Source organism: Aulonocara stuartgranti, assembly GCF_965226115.1.
Source record: "Aulonocara stuartgranti genome assembly, chromosome: 18".
NCBI lineage: Eukaryota > Metazoa > Chordata > Actinopteri > Cichliformes > Cichlidae > Aulonocara > Aulonocara stuartgranti.
This window is the reverse complement of record NC_138954.1, coordinates 34,993,964-35,021,213: the sequence shown is the minus strand read 5'-3', so window position 1 is coordinate 35,021,213 and position 27,250 is coordinate 34,993,964. Positions and strand designations below refer to the sequence as shown.

Sequence of the window (27,250 nt, the reverse complement as noted above, 5' to 3'; positions counted from 1 at the left end):
TCGCAAGGTTGGTGGTTTGATATTTGATGAATAAATTGGAGTCCTCATCATGTCATGTGATTTTCTGGCTTTCTTTCTATTATTGTAGGGTCTTGGCCAACATAAAGAGCCTCTAGGCAACTGCTGTTGTGATTTGGCACTATAAAAAAATGAATCCTTAAACAGATGTGACTTAAACCACTGCAGCGCAGTACCTTTAATAATTACAGCATGCTCTAATCGCTGTAATGAAATGTTATTAGCAACAGATAGCTAGCAGGATGAGCGCAGAAATGTGACCACACTCACACACCTAACCTGACTGTCAGGGTCACCGGGCATCCCCAATACTGGTGCTGGAGGTCTGGGTGGGGTTATGGGTGGGTGCGACGGGGTCACTGGAGGTCGCGTCGCCAAACGAGGTCGTTCACAAACCTCACACAGAATACTACTGGCTGCATTCACCATAGTGCAGCTCTTACACTGCCACTCTAAAAAAACAGCGACAAACGTTATTACTCAAACTGAGCTTTACAACAAAATTCTTACAGAAGCCTTTGTGAGAATTACTCTGTTACAAAGGAAAAAAATGATCACGACAAATAATGGAGGTTTTTAATACACACTAAACATAAACAGATCTACATGTAGATCTTATGTGTAGTTTTTATGAATATTTTATGTTCTTTATGAATACTAACTAAGATAATGACAACATAGTATAATAATAATAATGGCGTTTTCCTGCTTCAACAAGTCGTAGATTACTTGTTTATGTTCTGCCCGACAACTCGGATCAGAACTGCCAGCAGGGAGGCTGCAGAGCGCACCCTGGTGGACAAAAACTATGTTATAATAACACTGGTAACATGGTTGAAGGAGGTTTCCTCTATGCAGTTACTAATATATTGACTATTGGCCGGGCTATGGTTCAAACCAAGAAGCTCCATGTCATTTGGAAACAGTGCAGCACTGTGCCAGCCATCAGTTTCTATGTTGAGGAAAAAAACCCAGAAAAATAAAAGATAACAACATGCTATTGCTAGAGCCTGAGATACACCAAAGGATAACAGACCGATGATAGTAGCAGGCTGACATTCCTCTTCTTTAGAGCCGAGGGGTTCCAAGCGAGGCTGCTCACACTCGTCACAGAGCACATCCTGGATAGAGTTGACTTTAGTGCAGTGAAGGCAACGCCAGGTGGAAGAACTTGAAAAGTAAAAAGATCTAGTTTAAGATGAAAAAAGTTAAACCAGCAATAGTCGTATATATGTATATATATATATATATATATATATATATAGTCGAGATGAAATATTATTTTACATCCATAATCCTTATTATTGCTGTTGCATCATTTATGATTTATCATTATTGTCATTTCATGGACACATTTATTGAAACTGGTGAGGTTATAGTAAAGTCTGTATTTCAGGTGTTAGCATAAGCACATAATAATCTTTCATTGCAGGGGCAACTGTAATCATGTTATACATATATTGCATAATTAAAGGGTTGAAGCTCGGTCAAGTTAATTAATGGTTTGAAGCTACGGGCAGCGCAATGTCTGGCCGATCAGTGGAGCAAAGTTCAGCTATTGAAAGGTTGCCTACATGTTTACAGTATAATTTACTACATATTGCCTGTGTGCATTCAGCAGGCTGCACTGGAGTTTGCCTGGTCACAGATGACGTAGAGGGGGGTCGTGCACTTAGATTAACGACACAGACACATAGCCTGTCTGGGTAAACTGACTGCAAGTGTTGTTTAAGTCTGGACAAGTAGAATAAGTCTGGACAAGTAGAATAACAGGATGCATCTGGAGGAACTGAAAGAGGAACTGTTCTGTTTTAGTGACGCGAGGTACTGGTCATCATAAGTATAAATCACCTCCACAGGACAAGACTCAGCAGTCCATCTGCATCTTAAGGATAAAGGACACTCTTTCGAGGATGCCAATGTTCACATTTTGGACAGAGAGGACAGATGGTTTGAAAGAGGAGTGAAAGAAGCCATCTATGTCCACTGTGAGCGGCCATCTTTGAACAGAGGCGGGGTTTACGACACCAACTCTCTGCCATCTATAATCCAGTTTTGAGATCCCTTCCCAGACGCCTTAACGCCCACTCACATCCTGGACCATCTGACCTCAGGAATTCGCATGATAAGGTGGGGCCAGGTTTCATAATGAACACACCCGAAACTCTGGCTGATTGGGACCCACACCCAGTTTCACACCTTGGCTCAGGCGATTAGAGGATCATCAGGGGTCCTTTTGTCCCTCTGTGGGGGGACACTCCCACTAGGTTTAAATCTGGGACTCTCCACCATTTGACCTTAGAACTGAAGAAGCTTCTCGGATGAGAGGTGAAACGTCTTCAAGCAACTTAAAGAAGTCCAGACGCTTTTCTTTGCAAGCTCCTTTGACTACGATGACCTGGATGACTGAGAACCTTCACAGACACAAGTATAAATATTACACCCACCTATTGTAAGGGGAGATGGAGCTTGATGTTTTGCAGAGCCTATCTTCACCACATATATGTGTTTTAATAAAATAATTTGTGTTGACCCACTATGGACTTTCAGTCGTATGTCTCTTCCTCAAAATTCGAACCGCGACAATATATATATATATATATATATATATATATATATATATATATATATATATATATACAGTGGGGCAAAAAAGTATTTAGTCAGCCACCGATTGTGCAAGTTCCCCCACTTAAAATGATGACAGAGGTCAGTAATTTGCACCAGAGGTACACTTCAACTGTGAGAGACAGAATGTGAAAAAAAAATCCATGAATCCACATGGTAGGATTTGTATAGAATTTATTCGTAAATCAGGGTGGAAAATAAGTATTTGGTCAATAACAAAAATACAACTCAATACTTTGTAACATAACCTTTGTTGGCAATAACAGAGGTCAAACGTTTACTATAGGTCTTTACCAGGTTTGCACACACAGTAGCTGGTATTTTGGCCCATTCCTCCATGCAGATCTTCTCGAGAGCAGTGATGTTTTGGGGCTGTCACCGAGCAACACGGACTTTCAACTCCCGCCACAGATTTTCTATGGGGTTGAGGTCTGGAGACTGGCTAGGCCACTCCAGGACCTTCAAATGCTTCTTACGGAGCCACTCCTTTGTTGCCCGGGCGGTGTGTTTTGGATCATTGTCATGTTGGAAGACCCAGCCTCGTTTCATCTTCAAAGTTCTCACTGATGGAAGGAGGTTTTGGCTCAAAATCTCACGATACATGGCCCCATTCATTCTGTCCTTAACACGGATCAGTCGTCCTGTCCCCTTGGCAGAAAAACAGCCCCATAGCATGATGTTTCCACCCCCATGCTTCACAGTAGGTATGGTGTTCTTGGGATGCAACTCAGTATTCTTCTTCCTCCAAACACGACGAGTTGAGTTTATACCAAAAAGTTCTACTTTGGTTTCATCTGACCACATGACATTCTCCCAATCCTCTGCTGTATCATCCATGTGCTCTCTGGCAAACTTCAGACGGGCCTGGACATGCACTGGCTTCAGCAGCGGAACACGTCTGGCACTGCGGGATTTGATTCCCTGCCGTTGTAGTGTGTTACTGATGGTGACCTTTGTTACTTTGGTCCCAGCTCTCTGCAGGTCATTCACCAGGTCCCCCCGTGTGCTTCTGGGATCTTTGCTCACCGTTCTCATGATCATTTTGACCCCACGGGATGAGATCTTGCGTGGAGCCCCAGATCGAGGGAGATTATCAGTGGTCTTGTATGTCTTCCATTTTCTGATGATTGCTCCCACAGTTGATTTTTTCACACCAAGCTGCTTGCCTATTGTAGATTCACTCTTCCCAGTCTGGTGCAGGTCTACAATACTTTTCCTGGTGTCCTTCGAAAGCTCTTTGGTCTTGGCCATGGCGGAGTTTGGAGTCTGACTCTTCGAGGCTGTGGACAGGTGTCTTTTATACAGATGATGAGTTCAAACAGGTGCCATTCATACAGGTAACGAGTGGGGGACAGAAAAGCTTCTTACAGAAGACGTTACAGGTCTGTGAGAGCCAGAGATTTTCCTTGTTTGAGGTGACCAAATACTTGTTTTCCACCCTGATTTACGAATAAATTCTTTACAAATCCTACCATGTGGATTCATGGATTTTTTTTTCACATTCTGTCTCTCACAGTTGAAGTGTACCTCTGGTGCAAATTACTGACCTCTGTCATCATTTTAAGTGGGGGAACTTGCACAATCGGTGGCTGACTAAATACTTTTTTGCCCCACTGTGTATATATATATATATATATATATATATATATATATATATATATATATATATATATATATATATATATACACACATATATAGTTGTAAATTCTGAGGATTACTGCACCCTTGTAAGACAAAGTACATTTTGCCAAGAACTGCTTATCCTGACCCTTCATTGCTCCTGTTTTTGGATGAAGTTGATGACGTGACAGCTGTTCGATGGTGGTTGGCTCTCTCAGGGTAGGAGTGATTCAGTCTGTCACAGTCTGAGCACAGCCCCTGGAGGCAGGTGAGGCAGTGGGCTGAGATGCGAAATATTCCGCAAATAGCGCAGTTCTCTGTGAAACAAAACAACAATGACACAACACTGCTTTCTGCTATAATTTGTACCCACTCACAGCAAAGATTCACCATTGTTTTGCAATGTAGCACATGATACGCTGTTAAATCTAGACTTAGAAAGTGTAAAAATACAACGTAAAAATTCATAATAACTGGAATCTTTCCTTCCAGAAGTTGAGGCTCAATTCGCACATCTGGCCTTCAGGGTAAATGGACTGCTTTTCTAGGCCTACAGACTGAAGCTATATTTCCAAATCATATGTCACACACTCACATCCACATTATGATGACACATTGATGGAAGTTGAGTGTCTTTAGCATCAAGACTGAGGAAGTCAGACATCAATTTGTCAGCTAACCTGGATGTTTGCTTGAGAAGGTGGAAAAGACCTGAATGGACCTGAGGCTTTGGTTGTTGGCAGAGAGCGAGTGGCTGCGGTTGCTCTCCCTGGAGGATCGACGGTATAGGGAAAAAGCTAGAGACTTGGTCTGGCTGTCTGCATGGCGTGACGAGATCACAGCATCAGTGTTGAGTCCCACATCCTAAGAAAAGAGAAAAGTGGCTGAACGCTGGCTTTAAAACTAGAGATGGTTCAGTGATGGTCTGATAGTATATTAATATCAACATGGCTTCATTAAAAATGCAATCATAAAGACAACGTATGTAGATAATAAGAGGATGCCAATAAAGCTGGAAATCTGAAAGTCTCTATTTAAACTGTGGATGTATGGACAGAATTCCACCCCTCACTTGTGAACAAGACCCCAAGTTTGTCTAGGGAGCTTGGGAAGAAAAGCGTCTGGAAGTTTCTTGAAGATGTGTCAGCTCTCATCCGAGAAGCTTCTTCAGTTCTAAGAGGAGTTGGCGGAGAGTCACAGATTTTTAGCCCTACTGGGAGTGTCTGTAAGAGGGCCGTGGATCCCGTATTGTTCCTCTGCCTAATGATGGTCGTTCATCTTTGAACAGAGGCTTACGACACCAACTGTCTGTCATTTTGGATTATAGCCCACTCACATCTTGGGCCATTTCATCTCAGTACCACAATAGGGTGGGGCAGGGTCTCACAATGGGTTCACCTGAAACCTTAGTTAAAATGCAGGAGTTAACAGACACCCATTTTCACACCTTGGCTCGTGTGATTAGGCAGAGGTGGTCCTCGACCCTCTTAGGGATACTCCCAATAGGTCTTAAAAATCTGGGACTTTCCACCAAATGCTCTTAGAACTGAAGAAGCTTCTCGATGAGAGGTGAAACATCTTCAAGAAACTTAAAGAAGTCCAGACGCTTTTCTTTCCAACATACCACGATGACCTGGATGACTGAGAACCTTCACAGACAAGACCCCAAGATGCCTAAACTCTCTCATTTGGGGCAGCAAGTCCCTGCCCTGGCTAATTCTAATGCTAATTCTCATATCGAACACTATCGAAGCTGAAAATCTCCACTTGAGAAAGCCAAAAAAGCCAACTGTTTCAAAACCACAAAAGAGCAAAATAATTATTAATTGTGGACTATAAACATTAGGTCACTCTGTTTCCATTTGTAAAAAATTAACAATTGATCAAAACCTGGTTACAGGAGCAGGTATTAAGGTTCAACATACCCAAGTCAGTCAAAATATTGGTAAAGTTTATTTGAAGGTTTATTTGAAGAGTGTAAGTCAGCATTTAAAGGCAAGAGTGAAACTAATGACTAATCTGACAGAGGACTCATCTCTGTGCTTGTCCTGTTAGACAAACGTATAGCCACATCGACCCACAGTACAATTACACCCAGCCCGAATAATTATATTATATCATTTCAATAATTTCAAATGTCAATTATTAATGGCCTGTTGGTATATGGCATCCGAATCTTCAGCCCTGCTGAGAATCTATGTAGCCGGGGTCAGACTTCATTTTCATGAGCACACAATGCGGCCAATCACATTAAAAAGACTGAGTGGGATCATACCACGATGTGAAAGAAGGAAGGTGGGCAGACGTCCTGGAGACAGCAAGTGTAACGGTACAGGCTGGGTACGCCGAGAGACATGGGAGAGGGATTTGAATGCAAGCATCTCAGGGAAAAATGAGCAGCATCTGGCCGCATTTCAATGATACTGGAGACTACAAAGCTGAGTGCAGAATTTATAAAATTAGGAGCTGGCTTAAGTAATACATGTTTTTATTTCCACCGTGGAGGACAAAAAGGTTTCAAAGTTGCCGGGCCTTAAACCTCCTGTGTGTTCTCCCTACTAGTATGAAATGCATCAAAACAAGGCTTTTATGAAAACACTGAATAAAAATTGCTTCCGTGAAAAAAATCAAAATTTACAGTTCAGTATTCAATATTACATAAACTACATACAAAGTGTCTTTGATTGGCAGAGATGCAGAAATGTGTGCATGTACCACAGAGCCATGGCTCAGTGTCCTAGTATCTAAGTACTCCGACTTCAATGTGTTCATGAAGCCATTTACAATTCTTGTTTGAGCTGCTGCTCACCACAAGCAAGCGCAGGCATACATTTTGGACTTTTCACAAGTCTTACAGCTTTTCCTACTGATACAAACTTCCCTTATAGCCATGCATACTACACAAAGTAATTAAGCAATAAACAGTAAAATAACAGAAACCTTCCTGTTTCTATTTTCTACTACAGAAATTTTAGTTTTGATTAGTAAGGTACCAACCTTAGGATTAGTAGATGACCTGATCTACCTCCTGAGTTACAGCCACGCCTTAAAAATCTGACAAATATGGTGTCTAATCAGGATGGCATTAACTTGGATTCTAGTAACACTGTGAGGAATCCTGGAGTAGTTTTGACCAGGATATGTCCTTCAATGTGAACATTAAACAAATATGTAGGACTGCTTTCTTTAATCAGCACAGGGCAGGGATAGCTCAGTAGGTAGAGTGGTGGCCCTCAATCCATTTTGGACAGAGAGGACAGATGGTTTGAAAGAGGAGTGAAAGAAGCCATCTATGTCCACTGTGAGCGACCATCTTTGAACAGAGGCGGGGTTTACGACACCAACTCTCTGCCATCTATAATCCAGTTTTGAGATCCCTTCCCAGACGCCTTAACGCCCACTCACATCCTGGGCCATCTGACCTCAGGAATTCGCATGATAAGGTGGGGCCAGGTTTCACAATGAGCTCACCTGAAACTCTGGCTGATTGGGACCCACACCCAGTTTCACACCTTGGCTCAGGCGATTAGAGGATCATCAGGGGGTCCTTTTGTCCCTCTGTGGGGGGTCACTCCCACTAGGTTTAAATCTGGGACTCTCCACCATTTGACCTTAGAACTGAAGAAGCTTCTCGGATGAGAGGTGAAACGTCTTCAAGCAACTCAAAGAAGTCCAGACGCTTTTCTTTGCAAGCTCCTTTGACTACAATGACCTGGATGACTGAGAACCTTCACAGACAAAGAGGGAGCATATTTCACCCATACTGGCTTCTCTTCGATGGCTCCCTGTTACATCAAGAATTGAATTTAACCCTTGTGTTGTCCTTGGGACATTTTTGTCCCTGAGGTGTAAGGAAATCGGGAGGACATTATGAGGGTTACATTCACCACACGTGAATTTGTTTAGTATGTAAAAGATGGATGAAGCCACTGTGATGTCATCCAGTGGTCTTTGGACTGTTTGTTTTATGGAGATAACTGTTTAATCTCGGTTTGCTGCTTCATTTGGTCCCATTTCCTTAACCCTCACAATGTCCTCCTGATTTCCATACACTTGTGGTCCTCAGGGACAAAAGGACAACACAGGGGTTAAGTAAATAAGTGATTTATTAAACGATGAAATACAGATTTAAACAGTTTAGTGGGGATGGGATAAAGTAAAGAGATGCACCTGAAGCTAGGCGAGTGGCTCCAGCAGATCCCAGGAACAACATCTGAGATCTCTGTCCACAAGAGCACAGTCCATTAACAGCAAAGATACTGCTCAGGACCCTCAAGCTCCCAGGCCTCTCGGAAAGGACCCCCAAAAGACCAAAGGATAGATAGAATGTATATAAAAAGCATGACATTAAGAAGTGCAAGTTGAAATTGCAGGAAGTAATTTCAACATTAGTGGATGGAGACAGGGTGGGTTTAATGTGTGTGGGAGCAGAGGGTCTCTGAGGTGTGCTTATTGTTGTTGGTGACTACTCTACTGTGATTATTATTATTTTAATGTGAGAAAGTGGTTTATGGAAGTTATATAGTGATGTATTAGCAAATGTGAGGAGTTCAAGAGATTAAAAAGAAGTAGCTGGTTCCTTATCACAGCATGAAGCGCTCCCAGTATGGAAAGTCATCATGTTTATAGAGGGTCATCTATTCTATAGGGAGTGCACAGTGTGGCGTAGGTCAGCACAATCTTAACTAAAAGGTCACGAGCAGCCTCTCCTCCAGTTTATTCCTCTTTAAAACACCTCATACCTACATACAGACAAATGGAAAAACTTCTAAACCGGAGGTTAAAGTAGTAAGGACTGGACCGAGGAGGAATTACAAGCCTGCTACGCCTACACAGCCTGGAGTGTTTCTGAAGCTGCAACCGGGGGGGGGGACGACGACCAGAAACCAGAGGTCCAGAAACAAGCTGAGCAAGGAGATCAGGGTAACTAAAGGAGTTACAGTGAAAAGCTAGAAAACAGCTTCTTAGCTAATGACCGTGCATCAGCTTTAAGAGTTGTGAGAGTGCCTGTGCTGTATATATGTATGATCTATAGCAATCAGAAATATTGTGTGAAGGCCAAGAAAAATGCCCGAAAAATGTTTTTTCCCAAGTGGATCATCACGGCTTTTGCCTTCCTTCTATCTTAGTCCTGAGTCTGTTGACTCAGTGGTTTTGATTATTATTATCTTATGTTTCAGGTTAATTCTTAAGGCTTTCTTGTTCTTAGGGTTTGGTTTCTGTTTTGTATTTTGAGCGCCTTTGGTTCTGTGTCTCTGTGCCTGCCCTGGTCCCACGTCTGTGTTCCCTCCCTGTTGCCATGTCTGATGTCTTTGCGTTAGTCTTACGTGTCTTGAGTTGAGTCTGCGTTGATTCCTGTGTCTCGTTAGCTTTGATTTGTACCTGCTGTGTTATCACCTGTTCCCCATCCTCTTGTTGTCCGTCTGTATTTAAACCATGTGGTTCTCTCTGTCTGTGCCACATCGTCAACGTCCTCCATGTTCTGGTGAAGTTCTAGTTCCCAGTTCTGCTCTCCTAGTCTATGCTTCCTAGTTCTAGTTTCCTGAGTCTAGTTAGTTTTAGTTTGTGTTTGAGGTTCTTCATTTGTTTTTTGTAAAGTTTACTTCTAACAAAGAGTGAGTCCACATCCTGCCCACACACAGCACTAGCCTGACACCTTCCTTCTTTCACATAATGGTATGATCCCAGTCATGACCTGCTCCAAATGACATGCCTCGTGCTTTCTTGGCATATATAATTTTTGATCACTGCTTGCTTGAATCCGAATTATTAAGCTTCATTTCAGCGTAACTGTGGTCAGCACAGTAGCGAGCTCTTTTTGATGACACCGGTTTTATTTCCTGCAGTTTGAGAGCCACCAGTTTAACCACTTAAATGTAAGAGAAGAGACTCACCTTGTGTCTGAGTGTAGGAATGATTCTCTCATAGAATTCAGGATGGGGATGAGCCTCCTGAGATCAAACCAAACAAGTCATAATTAATGAAAAAACTACAGTGCATGTACAGTAGTGTGTGTGTGTGTGTGTGTACACACACACACACACACACACACACACACATATATATATACATATATATATATGTTTGCAATAGCTTGACATTTGAAAGTATGTCCTGTTAATATATCTCTCCCAAAGATGGAACAGTCATTCTCCTATCTGATGACGAGCCACTCTCCATGCTGCATCATAATTGACTCGTGTTCCTCAAACCAAACATCATAAAAGGAGTTGAGCGGTTCATTTCATCCACAGAGTTGCTTCACTTGATGCAGTCAGTATAAAGTCCTCCAGGAAGTGATGGTGATGAGTCAACAACTAAGTTATGTTTCTTTTTCTTGTTTTGAAGCGTTTGCCATAATTCTGGGTTGCTTCATTCATGATTTTTACTATATGATTAATAGGAAATGAGAACACTGTTTTTTCCCCTCAATTTAATTTGTTTGATTTGTGCATCTCTGAAAGATTGAACTGACTTTTGGCACAACTATAACAAGAGTTTCCAGTTAATCACGTCACTCTTAGTCATGAGCCAGTGACCACAGAATAGCCTCCTTGCTGTTGCTGGGAAATGTGATGCCAAGATTGATGGATATACTTCTGCTCTTTTATAAGGTAATTCAAATATTAAGGTGGTTATAATAATTTGTTACATCATCTTCATAGCTATATACACTGTCACCACCAAAAAAAGGTCACAAACTCTAATATTTCGTTGGATCGTCTTTAGCTGTGATTACAGCACGCATTCGCTATGGCATTGTCTCCATAAGCTTCTGCACTGTTACAAGATTTATTTCCATCTATAATTTTTCACCAAGAACTGCTTTGCTTTGAGGATGATAGAGTCTGAAAGCCTTCTCCAGCACATCCCAAAGATTCTCAATGGGGTAAAGGTCTGGATTCTGTGGTGGCCAATCCATGTGTGAAAATAATGTCTCATGCTCCCAGAACCATCTTTCACAATTTGAGCCCGATGAATCCTGGCATTGTCATCTTGGAATATGCCCGTGCCATCAGGAAAGAGTATAGTATAGTCAGTATATTCAGGTAGTCAGCTGACCTGTTTTGGAGCACATCGTGGCTCAAGAGTTGGGAGTTCGTATTGTAATCGGAAGGTTGCCGGTTCGAGCCCCAGCATGGACAGTCTCGGTCGTTGTGTCCTTGGGCAAGACACTTCACCCGTTGCCTACTGGTGGTGGTCAGAGGGCCCGGTGACGCCAGTGTCCAGCAGCCTCGCCTCTGTCAGTGCGCCCCAGGGTGGCTGTGGCTACAATGTAGCTGCCATCACCAGTGTGTGGATGGGTGGGTGAATGGGTGGATGACTGAACGTAGTGTAAAGCGCTTTGGGGTCCTTAGGGACTAGTAAAGCGCTATATAAATACAGGCCATTTACCACATACTGTTGGTGAACCTCGACCTGACCAACCAGACCCCGATCATAGCACTGCCCCCACAGGCTTGTACAGTAGGCACCAGGCATGATGGGTGCATCACTTCATCTGCCTCTCTTCTTACCCTGATGTGTCCATCACTCTGAAACAAGGTAAATCTGGACTCATCAGACCATATGACCTTCTTCCATTGCTCCAGAGTCCAACCTTTATGCCCCCTAGCAAAGGGAAGCCTTTTTTTCCGGTTTGCCTCACTGATTAGTACTTTTCCTACAGCTACACAGCTGTTCAGTCCCAATCCCTTGAGTTCCCTTTGCATTGTGCGCGTGGAAATGTTCTTACTTTCACTATTAATCATAGCCCTGAGTTCTAGTGTTGTTTTTTTCTTTGATTTGACTTCAACGTGTAAGTGATCATGATCATTCAGGATTTTTTTCCGGCCACATTTCTTCTTCTAAGACGATGGGTCCCCACTATCCTTCCACTTTTTTATAATGCGTTGGACAGTTCTTAACCCAATTTTAGTAGTTTCTGCAATCTCCTTAGATGCTTTCTATGCTTGATGCATGCCAATGATTGACCCTTTTTAAACACACAATCATCTCTTCCACGACCACAAGATGTGTCTTTCCACATAGTTGTTTATGAAATGAGAAGCAACTCATTGCATCAGTTAGGGTTAAATAACTTGTTGCCAACTGAAAGATAATCACCCACGCAGTAATTTTCAAGTAAGAGGCTCATACCTATTTGCTTAGTTAAATCTAGGTGGCAGCTTCTTTGGGGGCCAGTCAGTGTATATTGTAGGGTCTAACTTACAATATAAGGCCTTGAGGCGACTACTGTGTTGTGATTTGGTGCTGTATAAATAAAATTGAATTGAAATATAAATAATAACATGAAATACTTTACTCTGGCTGCAGGTTATTCTGATGTCTGACGTAGAGTTTCCTTATCACAACCCTAGTTGTGTTGAAGTTTGGAGGAACTTCAACCAGAGTTTGAGGGTGAAGCAGCCAGCAGCACTCATACTCAGTGCAGGGCTCGCAAAATCGCAAACCCAACGTCCCGGGGCTAGCAATTTTTCCAGTCGGGCTACCAAAATCCATCTCAGCCCTGCCCGTCAGGCTATCGTAGGAAGGAAAAATATATGTCAATGCTTTTGCATTCTTTCGCAAATGTAGCTGGGTAATTATGTCATTGGCATTGATGAGCCACTGTCAACATATTGAAATCGCGTTTGAATTTACGCTAGTTTTTGCTTTCACTTTCACTTTGCGATCACGCAAACTGTGTATATGTCACACAGTGGAAAATTGTGTTTTTATAGTTTGTTTTGGATCAGACTGTGTTGGTACATAGTGTCGATTTTATTTGCATGATTTTATTGTAATAGTGATATTGCATGTTTGTTTATTGATATTCCTATTGCATGATTTTATCCCCATATTTATAGTGTGTGTTTAGTGTTGATTAAACAATATGCTTTTTTTATTCCACTGTGGATTAAGCGGACAATTGTAGGCACCTGTGAGGTTGGGGCGTTCCCTGAGGTGGCCTTTCAGCCGCCAAACTGACTTAAGGGAGATAGTGAGCGCAAAGACTGAAAGAGAGACACACGAAAAGTGAAGAGCTGGAAACAAAACGTGTGCAAGCCAGCATATGAACAGAAGGACCTCCGGCCTGACTGTGGGGCGCCACGAGACATTCGGCGATCGGCCAGCATAACCCGGCGATCCAGTCCCGACGGACAGAATAGCGACCGTGGGAGGCGACGCGTGAAATCCACAGTAGGGCAGGGGTACGCCTCTGCCTGCATCTGTGAGTATCGCTTTCCCACTGTTGGGCGCTAGGCGTAGCTTTGCCGGGGAAGGGTAACAGCGGCTGCGCCGACAACGTTGCTGGCCCGTGTCTGTTGTTTCAGGGCGGAGCTACGAGGGAGGCCGTGCGAGGAGGTGGAGAGTGGCTGGACTGCACGATTGCGCACAGTCAGGCGGAGATAGGAGCCTCCTCCCTGGTCTTCTGCTGGCGAGATTCCCCATCCCGGAAGAGGAGTTCCTCTCCTGTCTCTTTCAGCTCAGGAGAATTTGCCCGCGTGTTGCTGGACTGTGAGAATTAGGACCCTGGGGGGAGTTTTTAGCATAGGGAAAAACATTCATTTAGCTTTGTGTTTTTAGTGTTTAATCATTCCTGCCGGCAGGGTTTTTAGCAGGTTGCAAACACTATTTTTATTGTATACGGGGATTTTAGCTTGTATTCGGGGCTCTGACTGTGTTTTATCCTGAAAATAAATGGTGTGTTTGAAGCCAGCTAAGTTTCTGTGCTCTGAGCGCTGACCCACTCACTCCCCTTTCTGCTTGTATGTATACAGACGTGGTGGTGAAGATTTAGGTCCACCAGTTTAGCGGCTACATATAGAGAGCGGCAGCACTGATTGGTGAGTGACAGATCAATTGCGCACCAATTCCTCTGGCATCGTCTTACCAATCGTTAGATTACTATTCAAACGTGACAAGTGAAATCTCCTGCAGCAAGCTTAAACATGTCATAGAGGTTCATTTCGCAGAGAATCGCTGACTGTTATGTAAGTACGTGTGTAAAAGCAGATGAATTTATGAAGGTATTTTAGTTCTGCAGAGCCAAATGAGACAGGTCAGGGTGAAGACGGGACAGCAAAGAAAAGCTGATCACAAAACAGAAAACTTATGACAAATCAGACAATGAGGCAAAAAGAAAGCGCAGCTTTTTTTGTTTCATGGACAAAAGAATTTCTGTGGTTGGAATATGATGAGCTAAATAACATGATGTTCTGCCAGGTGTGTCATGAGTTTCCCTCCATTTCTGAGTCGACAAGCGCCTTTGTTACTGGGACCAGTCATTTTAAGAAAGACCCCATCAGAGCCCATGAGAAATGCAAGAAATGCATTATTGCTCAGTCTGCAGTATCTTTCCCAGAACAAAAAACAATTGCAAAAAACATACTAACAATAAACAATAAACACAGACTGATTCATGTTCTACAGTTCTTACAAGTTCATAGAAATTTCTGTTCAATTAGAACCAAGTATTTGAGTTGATGATTGTAATTTTTATACAGTTGTTGTAATTTGTGTTTTAACTTTTTTTTGATTGATGTTTTGTTTCCTTTACAATATTATACTTTAATGCAGCGGTCCCCAACCTTTTTTGCGCCACGGACCAGTTTATGCCCGACAATATTTTCATGGACCGGCCTTTAAGGTGTCGCGGATAAATACAACAAAATAAAACTAGTACCAGTACCGAAAAAAGAAGATTTATTCATAACAGACGTGAAAAGACCCAGGAAAACCGAGTTAACGATAAAAACGATAACAAAATAACGCTGAAAACCGATAAAACCCTGAAAACTATACATTTCACACCTGAGCCTCAACTCTCGCGGCCCGGTACCAAACGACTCACGGACCGGTACCGGTCCGAGGCCCGGGGGTTGGGGACCGCTGCTTTAATGTATAACATTGTAAAGGAAACAAAACACCAATCAAAAAATTGCTCTTTTTTTTAAATTCGGGCTACTTAAATTTATTTTGGCTACCAAAAGCTGAAGAGTGCCTGCCCGAAAGGCTACCAGGGATTTTGAAATTTTGCGAGCCCTGCAGTGAGTGAAAAGTATGTGACCTGTTTCATGTGTCTGTATCCCAACAGTCAGAAGTCAACTTCACATTTAAGAGTTGAACATTTGAAAGAGCCAATCCCCTCGGCTCCAGACGTGGAATTCACAAAATTGGCCGAGTTTATTCTGCTGTAAGACACTTGCCTCCAAAATTTAATTTGGTTTTGAATAACATTCATTTGGGATCACTTTTTCAGAGGTGAGATCTCCACAAGTACGGTTTTTATGTTATACTGGAACCATTGATCAATGATATAAACACTGGACAGCTAAGGGCTAAGTCTTCCATTATCTGGGGAGCAGTTCTATGGTACAATCTCACAAATCACTGGAGATAATCTAGGGATACACAAACGTCTTGGCTTAAACGAGTCATTCAGGAGCCGTCATTTCTGTTGCCTTTGTTTAACTGAGAAGAGTGATTCTTAAACCGTATACAGTGAGGATGATCCTTCGTGGGAAAAGATGTGTTTGAAATGCATTGCCAGTCTCTCCAGGAAAACCCAAGTTTTTATATGGTTTGAAAAAACATTCACACTTAAGTATTTCAATGTTTGTAATTCCGACTTATTTGATATAATGCATGATATTTTTGTGGGAGTAGCTCAGTACGAGATCAAAAAGCTCTTTGAATATGTCACGCATCACTTAACATCAGAACAAGACTTGCTTTCCAGGATTTAGGGTTTTGATGATGGAGTGATTTTGGAGAGTGCTGGCAGTGGCATTGGTTTGAGTTCTATTCAGTGTCTTGTGACATTATTATTCTTGCAGGACATGAAAACTGGAATTTGTTTTTGTTGTTGTTACCTCAAATAATGAACATAGTTTTTCCACTTTCTATCACAATGACAATATTTGACTGCATTAGAATTTGTTGACCACCACAAACTATTTATCCACATAGAAACTTGATACGTAAGCATGATTCTATGATCCATTATTGGCCCCCTTATTACACATGTGGAGTATGAGGTTTGAAAAAAATTGGGAAAAAGGGCTTAAAATACTTCACTTTACATGCAATTAATGCAGAATTTATAAATGTTTTATAAATGTAGAATTTATAAATGTTTTATAAATGTAGAATTTATAAATGTTTTATAAATGTAGAATTTATAAATGTTTTATAAATGTAGAATTTATAAAGGTTTTCCTATTATAAAACCAGTACAGATTCATATACAACATTCAACTTTTCCCGATATTTAGGAACACTCACTGTTTCCTCAGGGAAAAAGCAAAGAGTTCACACTGACCAAAAACAAGAAAATGCAACAAGAGACTTTGTTACATATAAACTAGGGCTGCCACGATTAGTCGAATAGTCACGATGATTGTCGACGACTGATTTAATAGTCGACGCATCGTTTGAAGCTTTTGTAAGATCCTGAAAGATGCAGGAATAAGTAGCAGGAGTTAAGAGTGTAATAACGGACTGAAACAGAAGATGGCAGCACTGCATGTACAAGGATGCCAGCTGCCGTTAAACCCCGAAGAAGAAGAAGAAGCTGTGTCCCAGAATTCATAGCGCAGCCCAGCTCAGTTTCCAACAATGGCGGCAGCTAGTTAGTTTTAATATTACTCTTATTATTCTTTCTGGGTCACAAAATAAACATTTAACATATTTTCAGGCGAGAATGTAGCTGTGTAAACCTCAAATATCTGCTCAGTTTATCAGGACACCACATATTTTCAAAAGTGCTCCGACGTTTTTGGAGACGTCTGTTACCCACTAGCTCGATAGCTAGCCGGGGGCTAGGCTCACTAGAGCCGTGAGAACACCGGACTCCCGGCAAATCGTTTTCAAACCCACTGCCGTCTTTCGCTACTCAGGTTAAACATGATATATACCGTATTTTCATGACTATAAGGCGCACATAAAAGTCTTAGATTTTCTTCAAAAAGTGCGGTGCGCCCTATAGTGCAGTGCACCCTGTGTGTTGTTGTTGTAAGGAGGACGTAGTAGAGAACACCATGAGAACGCTAAAGGGGGAAGTGTGGGCGTTGATTGTATATAAAAGAACAGGTATGTGCGTTATGCAGAACCTCGTTGTTTTAACAACCCTGAAAATGGAAAATAGACATGCTTATGAAGCACTGTTTAAACTGAAGGCCATCAGCTACGCGGAGGAACATGGAAATCGAGCAGCCGCGAGAGAATTTAAGATTAATGAATCGATGGTTCACAAGTGGAGGAAGCTAGAAAACAAGCTCCGACAGGTCAAGAAAACGCAGCTGAGTTTCCGCCAGAGGTGGGACCAAGTCATTGTTTTGCAAGTCTCAAGTAAGTCTCAAGTCTTTATCCTCAAGTCTCAAGTCAAGTCTCAAGTAATGTCAGGCAAGTCAGAGTCGAGTCTCAAGTCACTGGTGTAAAAGTCCGAGTCAAGTCACAAGTCTGAAACTTTGAATTTCAAGTCCTTTCGAGTCTTTAAAAAACAAACGAAAAAATAATGTTGCAGTTATGCTAAATGTAAATATTAGACCATGTAATTTTAAAATCTGTGTTTTTCTCAACACATGACAAAATAGTGAACTTAGAAAATATACACAAATTGTGAAATTGCACCTCTTTAAAATGCAGCTCAATTAAACCTAGCTCCAAGAATAATTTTCACCGACAGTTCTGAGATAAGCTGCATGTTATTCTTGGATGCGGTTGTAGGACCAGCTTTAAAATCGCATGACAAAAATATCATACACATTAAAAAAAACTGCATCACCAACGTAGCCTGGACAACATTTGCTAGTTAGATGAAGTCAGCTATCTCATCTTAGCATATTTATATGCATATTTATAATTACACGGTTCTTGGAGTGAGTGCATACACTCATGAAGTTTAGTAACTTCAGGTCACTGCAACAAGCCCAGGTACAGTTTACCGACGGATGGGTGCAGGACCTTGAAATGCACCGTGTAGAACGAAAGACCATCGTACGTATCATAAGTTTACCAGTCTCACAAATCGTCGTCATAAATACACATTCCTTAACCGTTTATTAATAGGACCTTTGAGCTCAACGGTAATTAATTAGTAGTGGAAATAATTTCTGGTACCCATCACAGAAATGTAGCAGTGACAATAATACTGTATGCTGTAATCGTACTGGGCAATTAGTGATACAAAAAACCTGTTTTATCCTGTGAATAAAAGTATGTGTTTTTGTCAGTGTACCATAATAACAGAAGCGAAACGCAATATTGTGTCAGGACAATTCACTATTTATGCACAATAAACACAATAAATAAAGGAGCATAGCGCGGCAATTTCTGTTCAGCGCCAGACTTGCTTGTAACCTATATCACCAATTATGTTATGAAAATGACGTGTTAACTACAACAGCAGACTGACCTTTGTGTAAATGCTTGGAGCAGACTAACCTGTGAGCTGGAGTGTTCTGGGACGTTATATTTGATCTTTGAATGGCTGCAATCCAGGCCATCCGTCGCGTTGTTACTTCGGAAACATGGCTCGAACAATTTCTCTTCAACGACGTAATCCGATAACAACCGATCTCTTTACCCGTCGGCTTCCCGTGGCTGTCATGCGACCGGCTATTGCAGTTAATAATACAACAGCTTGTTGACATTTTTGTGTTTCTTTTTATCGCTGTATAACTGATTTTAATTGAAAGCCTGCGTGCGCTAGTACCGCTTGCCACGAGTTCCCAGAATCCTTTGCGGTTCTACCCGTGAATGACGTCACATTTTCAATCTCTATATAATATGCATGTTAAATTTTATATTTGGGGTAAAATATCAAGTCTTTTCAAGTAAACCGGTTCAAGTCCAATTCAAGTCCCAAGTCATTGGTGTAAAAGTCCAAGTCAAGTCACAAGTCTTAGAACATTTTTTCAAGTCAAGTCTAAAGTCATAAAATTAATGACTCGAGTCTGACTCGAGTCCAAGTCATGTGACTCGAGTCCACACCTCTGGTTTCCGCGGACATAAGGCGAGGTGGCCCGAGTTGGAGGAAAGACTCGAGCGGTGGATCATCGAGCAAAGAACGAGCGGGAGAAGCGTTTCGACGGTCACCATTCGGCTAAAAGCAGTTTCACTAGCTGAAGAGATGAACATTGAACATTTCCAAGGAGGTCCGTCTTGGTGCTTTCGTTTTATGAAACGGTGCCATTTTTCCATCCGGACCAGGACTACGGTAGCGCAGCAACTTCCAGCGGATTATAAGGAAAAGCTGGCCATCTTCCGCTCCTACTGCAGCAAACACATCGGCGACAAACACATCCAGCCCAGCCACATCACTGACATGGACGAGGTGCCGCTCACTTTCGACGGTGAGTCACACTGTGGAGAAGCAGGGGACCAGCACGGTAGCGATACGCACAATGGTCTTCTTTTACTGTTGTGCTTGGCTGCCATGCTAATGGACAGAAACTGCCGCCTATGGTGATTTTTAAGAGAAAGACTTTGCCTAAAGAGAAGTTTCCAGCAGAAATCATCATTAAGGCAAATGAAAAGGGCTGGATGGATGAGGAAATGATGAAAGAGTGGCTGAGGGAGGTGTATGTAAGGAGACCAGGTGGTTTTTTCCACACATCACCATCGCTGTTGATCAATGACTCTATGCATCTCACAGCCGATGTGAAAAAACAAGTGAAGCAAATGAACTGTGAGCTTGCTGTTATTCAGGAGGCCTGACCAAGGAACTCCAACCGCTGGACATCGGTGTGAACCGGCCGTTCAAAGTAAGGCTGCCAGCGGCGTGGGAGTGATGGATGACCGATGGAGACCACCGTTTCACTAAGAGTGGAAGGCAGCGCCGGGCGAGTTACGCCACAATTTGCGAATGGATTGTCGATGCTTGGGCTAACATGTCTGCTGGCACTGGAGCAGCCAGTAATCGAAACGCTAACCTTCCAATTACTGGATGACCTGATCTACATTGAACTGACAGATCTGGTCAAAGCCAACCTTTTAAAACTCTCTTTGGTTCTGCAGCAAACTCACGTCGGCACAGGGACAACTAGTAATACGCATACAGAAAGTTTACACAAACCTTGATAAGCATTTCTAGTTCCATTCTCAGGCTCATCACTTCCAGAGTTACCGCAGCAACTCTGCCCACATCAGGATCTGTAACATCATCAGGGAAACTGAGTCCATCTGGCTGCTGATTAGAGTAACCATAGAGACAGAGTACAGCGCGTCCTCCCTGGGAATATAACAGACAGGGTAGAAGGTAATGAAATGTTAGTGGTTAGTACCAGCAGCAGTAACTGGAACATTTCTGTCACTTCCTACTAGTCTGCATCAGTAGGACCGGGCATTTTCACACAGAGCTATGATCACATCAATCATAAACATTAAAACAAGAGAAAGAGGAGTCCACAACTAATTAGTCTCAACCGGGCAAACATCACACAATTATAATAGAAACATAAATTATTTTGAACACTAAGACACACACAGCTGAACAGCGTGCTGAGTGATTACAGCTAGCATAGCAGTCTGTTGGCACGGGAACTGTCACTACATTGAAGAAGAGTAAGGACAGATGGAGGGTGAAGGAAAGAGATGCTGCCATTAATCTGTGATTGGGGAAGGAACTGCGCCTGCTGACGAGGTTTTGTACCTTAAAAAAATGCTTGTTTTGCCATCATCTTTGGTGGTGGTGGACTTTCAGTGTGGGTGGGTCCACCCACCTCCTCCACACACACCAACAAGAAACTAGGAGAGGTAAAGGCTGGCTTTTGATGTCTTAGCAGGAAAAATGTGCACCTGCAGCCCTCAGAAGCTCATTACTCTCATCTCCTTGGTCATTGTTGAAATTGCTTCCTTGTGTTTGTGTTTATTTGCTGATCTGTGGAGATTTTCTCTTAACTCTTCGTTCTCCTTTTGGAGTAACTCATATGTCTCATACTCGCTTATTTGACCCTCCGAGAGTGTGTGCTCTACTTTGTCAAGTTTCTTGTTGCATCCATTCAAGTTTCCTGTCATCGAGTGAAGCTAAAGCTTTGTCGGTCACATAATAATCAACATTTTATGTTGTTTTGCCTCTTTGCCACTTTCCCACTTCATTGTTTGCATCTAATTCTCACATGCTCCCTGGACTACTCCACCGATCTGTCAGCTTTTCACCACAGCCAATTTTCACTCCTCTTTTCAGTAAAACTTGACCTCTGACCTTTCAACCTGGCAACTGAGGCCATTGTAATTCAACCTTGTTGTTGATGGTATTGATTTGAAACTAATTCACAAACTCGGGAAACCACACCGTTCGCCACCCCGTCAGCCTTTTACATGTGAGGGGTAAAAATGTCTGTATCTGTCTCACACAGCAGCCTGACAGCCAATGAGCTCTTTGTATTCTTTCCCTTCATTCCTTTCCTTTTTTTTTTTCCCTGTCCCGTTTGCTTTCTTAGCCGTCAGAATTAATGTCTGAAAGCCAACAAAGATACCCAACGGATTTACTTTGCAAAGTGGATCAGCACAGCCTTGCCGTTTTGGTCCATTCGATCAGCCTTTGTTTTTATTATTTATTTTATTTTCAGTTATTACAGACGGGATAGGAAAGGGAGAAAGAAAGATGAAGGAACAGAAAAACAGAGGGGAAGAGGGACAGTGAGCGATAATACTTTATCATTACCTGGATAGCATCAACTGTGGCCCTGAACACTGGGTTGTTGTGTTTTACAGTCCTCCAGTACTTTGGCCTGTTGGGATTTGTCAGATTACAGCCATACTTTTCGAGGATGTTAAGCGCTGTAGATAAGCGCTGAAGAGATCCAAGAGTCTGCAAAGGAAGCAGACACATTTTAGCATCAATTTTAATCTGAAACGTGGCCTGTATTTGTACAGCGCTTTACTCGTCCCCAAAGTGCTTTACACATCCAGTCATAGAAGAATACAGTTAAGCTGAACCCACACTGTTTCGGTTGTAGTGGTGTGACATACTACAACACTGAACACATTCAAACATCTATCTTCCTGTCGACCCTTACATCACATTTGTAACTGCCTGTGTGTGGGGGGGCGGTGTACCCGCCGCAGTCACATTTATACTCACGTAGGAAGCCGTTGCAGTACTCAGCGTCACCACTACTGAGCGTCGTCACTCGGACAGTTTTGCTACATAAGTGCTATAGGAGTAGTAGAAGTCAAAACCAGAAGCCTTTGTCGAGTGTTCAGAGTGTTCAGGTCATAAACTCAGCTGTCTGTATGTCTCTCAGCTCCTGAGCTGGAGCATCATTAAACCAACAGGATCACACAATCATAGACAATCTCAGGACACCTTTGACACGTTCATTTTTGGGACTCTGGCCTTGTGAAGAAGTAAACCTGATGATTTAGTATAAACCTCTTTGAAAGCAATCATTTGAAGTGCATGCCTTTATCAGGCTCTCACAGCATGTCGGGGGAACTCTGGCCCCCTCAACCTTCGCTGAGGTTTTCAAAACTTTTATTAAGCTCCCACCACAGCATATCAATCAGGCTGAGGCCTGGGCCATTGCAACATCTTGATTACATTCTTTTTCATTCATTGTGTTGTCTACCTGCTATTCTTTGAATCAAGTCACGATCCAAACAACAGAGTGTGAGATGTAGCCAAATCCTGAAAATCTTGGTCTCAGTCTGGATTGAGGTTAGACATATTTCCAGATGGGACTAATAAACATGCAGTTGATCTTTCTCACCTCCTTCCTGTTTCTGCCAAAGCTGTTCTCTATGACCATCGTTTCTGCAGCAATGTGGTGGTATTTAGAGCAGGGTGGTAAGGGCAGATTAGCCATGGCCACTACCCCAGCCCGCAGATCCACCACTCTGCCCCCAGAATACAGACACACTTCAGCCTGACTCCGCACATCCTGCAGCTGCTCAGAGAGGGACGCCATTCTGCACACACACACGGTTGATGCATGCCGTTTAGTTAAAACAACAACAAATAAATCTGACGACATGCATGCACAGTATCTCAGATCAGTGTATTCAACATGAAATATGAATTCCTTTGGTCTCATATTACTGCACAAATTGGCACTTTTGTTTCGTTTAAAGTGAACTTTTTTTGGAGTGCTCTTCTCTGGAAGTTGGCACAAATGACTGTAACTGAAATGCTGTTGTGCTGCCATGCCCACATCAGATTACGTAATTTTCTTGAGTGTTCCTAAAAAGTCCTTTTTCGATTTAGTCGTTTAGATAATGCAGTAAAAACTCTTTATTCCAAGTAAGTTACATTTGTCATTGAAATGTCAATTCAAACATTCTGCTGTGCTGTTGCTGTTCCTACCATCTCTGACTTCTTTATATTTGACTTCTAAAGAGACAGACTTGCTCAGCAACAGTTCTTCAGGCCTTTTTCAGAGTTTGACTTTGACATTGGCCTTTTTCAGTCATGGCAGTCCAACCTTGTACCTGACCATTTTCACTTTTGTATTATTTAAAGCCTCTGAACTGGAAGAGTGGCTGTCAAGACACCATTCTTGAGAAAGAGAATTAATTTTTACACAAAAACTGGAATGATGAATCCAAATGTCAAATGTTTGGTTCACATCTCGAGTATACAAATACACCAGTGAGTGCCTAAGAGCCAAGTGTAAAACACGGTGGAGGCTTCATCATGGTTTGGCGCTGCATTTTAGCCAGTTGTGCTGGAGATCTGGTCTAAATGTGTGATGGAATGATGAATGCAGGAAACGTACTGTCCACTTTTAATCTGCCCTCTTGAAAGGTTCTTACTGGGAACAGCTTTCATAGCATGCATGGACTGAAAAACCCCACACAGTGGAAACGATGTGGGATCATCTCGACAGAGAACAGAACAAAAGGCAGACACATCTGTTAATATGGTTTAAGAAGCCTAGAAACTTCTATGAGCCGCTAATATGGTTCAAACTGTACAAACTCACTTTTTGCTTTATATGCTGCATTATGTGTTGGCACATGTTTCAGTAAATCACTGTATCCACATTTTCCCAATTAAATATAAAGAAATTGGGAGTTTTACACAGTCCTGATGATAAAAGTATATTTCACATGATGTTATCAGCTAACACGTATTTGACCACAACACAGACCGGTGACTGTCTGCAGGTGTTCACTGCATCCCTGAGCTCCGGCTCCATCCGTGAGATGAGCTGGAACAAGTCGCTGAACATGCAAAGCTGCTAAATCTGTTTTCACGTGCAGTACAATTGAGTGCACTTTGCTCGAAGAGCTTGTTCTCTGATTGCAGACCTCCTGGTTACAAAACAAAGACGCAGAAGGACGATGCGCTATTTCCAGCAGTCAGTGCAAAGCAGCAGGTGCGCCTATGATCAGCTCATAGCGGCACAATGTCCTGTAAACGATTCATTATTAATGATTAAAGCAGCAAAGCTGTTATTAGCGAGGATCGGCACGGTGAGCCCGCCTCCTACCTGTGCTGCTGTCCGGCTGCACTGCGGTGGAATCACTGTTACGGCACAAATGTCTGTTTGTACCGCCGAAGGAAGCCCCGCAGAAACGGCAAAACACTCCCGCAACAGCGCGGTGTGCAACTGCTGTACTGGAGACACAGCGGCAGGGCCTCCCTCTCTCCCCCTCCCTCATCGGGCAAAACGTGGAAGCGGCGCAGATTACGTCACCAGTGGACCCTCTGCGGCGCAAACGCAGCAGCGCCAGCTGCTTTCACATTCACGTTAAGGATGCTGCACCTGATGTCTCCAGGTTATTGCATTATTGCACAAGGAAATGTTAAGTGACCATCCTGTCAGGCACAGTCAAATGTGTTTGTTGCAGCAGGCTGTAAACATGCACAGTGTTTTCATGAAGGCCAAAAATGTAGCATTAAATATTCAGTCCTGTTGATGGGAATCGGAGACGATGGATGGTCAGTGTTCCGTTTATTTACTTTTTTCTCTGAGTAGTTGGTCTTTCTCTTTCACACTGGCCACTTCCTAAAGAGCAGAAGGAAGGTGCATCTGTCTCTTCAACTCCTCCCAGTTGGATGCACGTGGAGTACTTCCTCAGGGAGGTATCAGGTGGCATTAGGGTTGCCAACTCCCTGAAAAATAAATAAGGGACACCTCGTGGCCAGGGCCGGGCAACCCAGTTGTCTTCACCCTTCCCAGTGTGGTAGCTCTTTTTTTTGTGTGTGAAATTATTTTTTAACCATTTGACTTGAATTTGATTTAAGCAGATGCATATTCTATTCTTTGTGATATGACCATATGTGAAACAAATGATCATTTAGCCATTTATTTTTAGCTCAAAATGACAACATTAACACAGTAAAACAGGTCTCTTTCTTAAACAGAAGCCTGTCATGCTTAACTTTTGAGAATATAAGTAAATCTTTCTTTAAAAGAACTCTGTCCTGCTTAACTTAAAATTATATAAATTAATAGAAAACAATAGAACAAAATCATTCTTGTAACAGTGCACATATAGTGCATTTAGTACAATTGGCTTCAGTTGAGGTATTATTTCAGCTTTTCTAATGCTAATCAGCTGCTCCTGTTTGTAAACCCGCTTGTTCCCATGATTACGCATCTTAACTCATCATCATTATTCATCTATGTATTACTTTTATGTATTAGTCATCTATTTGTTGTAATCATCTATCCTTGCAGTTGTTTATTACACAAAATAAATTATATTATCACACTTCTGGCCACATAGCGTTGATATTCACTGCACATGCCCATATTAACCTTAACCAGAGGGTTTAAAAAACAAACCAGTGTTTACATACCATATCTGCTTCTGCCGTGGCCTGGCGGACAAAAAATTGGTTAAGGGTTCCCCGAGCTTTCACGCCCCTCATGTTCTTCTTGTGCCCACCACTAGAAGCATGCCTATGGAAAAAGTGCGCCAGCACACAGTGCAGTGCGCTTTATAGGTGTTATCGTGCACTTTTCCAGCCAGGTGTTTCCCTTTTCCCATTCCTCCTTTTTTTCTTTCTCTGAGCAACAAACATTGCTGCTCTAACGCTGGGCTCACACTGTGCGATCTTTGGCCCATTTTGAGCCGATTTTTGAGTCGTGCGACCGATTTGGTGATCGGCCCGATTTTGGCCTTCATCGTGCGTCGTGTAGTATACGTGGGGTAACGAGAAGCGATTAACACCTCGACCAGCTCCCGATCATCAATCGCTCGTGAGGGTGTCACCACAGGCGCTCACACTGCGCACGCGCAAACGTCGGTGAAAAAGACGGCGCAGCACGGCTGTGCAGCGTGTGATCTGGACACAAGCGATGGAGGCACAACTTGTAGAACTTTGGAAAGCTCATCCGAGCCTTTTCGATGTGGCCTCACAAAATGATCACGACCACAACAACTGTGAAAATAGTTGGATTTACATGCTGCTCAATCACAGCTGCCTGATCAATGTTTTTCATTAGCAATTTAGCAAAGTTGATGGTGGTGGTGTGTCTGTGTGAGTGTAAGACAGAGAGAGAGAGCGACAGATTTTCTGTTATAACCTTAATTTTATGGAGGCACAGTGTGAGCACTCAGGTCGCATCAGAGCATCGGGCGGTATAGTGTGAGACCCTGCATCGTGACCTACCAACTTCTAACCCCTGCGAGTCAATCGTGCAGTTTGAGCAGGAGCTGAATAACGTGACTGAAAAAATCGCACAGTGTCTGCCCAGCTTTAGGTGTACTGTCGTCCGAGACTTGCACCGCAGTGTCGGCGTTTGTTTCCCTGTTGGCCATGCTTCTTGTTGTGGTCATCTGTTGTCTTCCGGTATTTTCTCCGTAAGCGACCTTTCCTTGACCAATGAGATAAGCGGTAATCTGAATTGTCATACTCGAATTGTCGTAAGTGTGCTGTCAGCTCATTGGTCACAAAGCAGGAGAGGGGCTGGGAATTATGTTTTCAAACAAAGCGTTAATTCCATTAACATTTATAGACTACTTTTGATTCTCACTGTATTACGGGACAAAGTGCGTCCCTTATTAGCTCAATACGGGACGTGTACTTTTGTTTCTAAA

At 42.6% G+C, this 27,250-nt stretch overlaps 1 protein-coding gene across 4 annotated transcripts in view; it reads right to left on the bottom strand.

Moving 5' to 3' along the window:
• rnf31 (ring finger protein 31) overlaps positions 1-27,250 on the bottom strand; it is a 58,876-nt gene extending 31,626 nt beyond the window's left edge. The window contains exons 1-9 of one of the 4 annotated variants that reach the window (XR_014272811.1): positions 24,691-25,005; positions 22,969-23,167; positions 21,921-22,067; positions 20,331-20,486; positions 10,162-10,218; positions 4,948-5,131; positions 4,416-4,584; positions 1,055-1,188; positions 298-470 (exon numbers count right to left, since the gene is read on the bottom strand). Coding sequence is in view for 3 of the 4 variants with exons in the window: in XM_082514008.1 (XP_082370134.1) it covers positions 298-470; positions 1,055-1,188; positions 4,416-4,584; positions 4,948-5,131; positions 10,162-10,218; positions 20,331-20,486; positions 21,921-22,067; positions 22,969-23,166 (1,218 nt within the window). In the remaining variant the exon portion in view is untranslated. Of the gene's footprint in view, positions 1-297; positions 471-1,054; positions 1,189-4,415; positions 4,585-4,947; positions 5,132-10,161; positions 10,219-20,330; positions 20,487-21,920; positions 22,068-22,968; positions 23,168-24,690; positions 25,006-26,006 lie in introns of those variants that run through there. The other 3 variants (XM_082514008.1, XM_082514007.1, XM_082514009.1) reach the window with 3 other exon arrangements.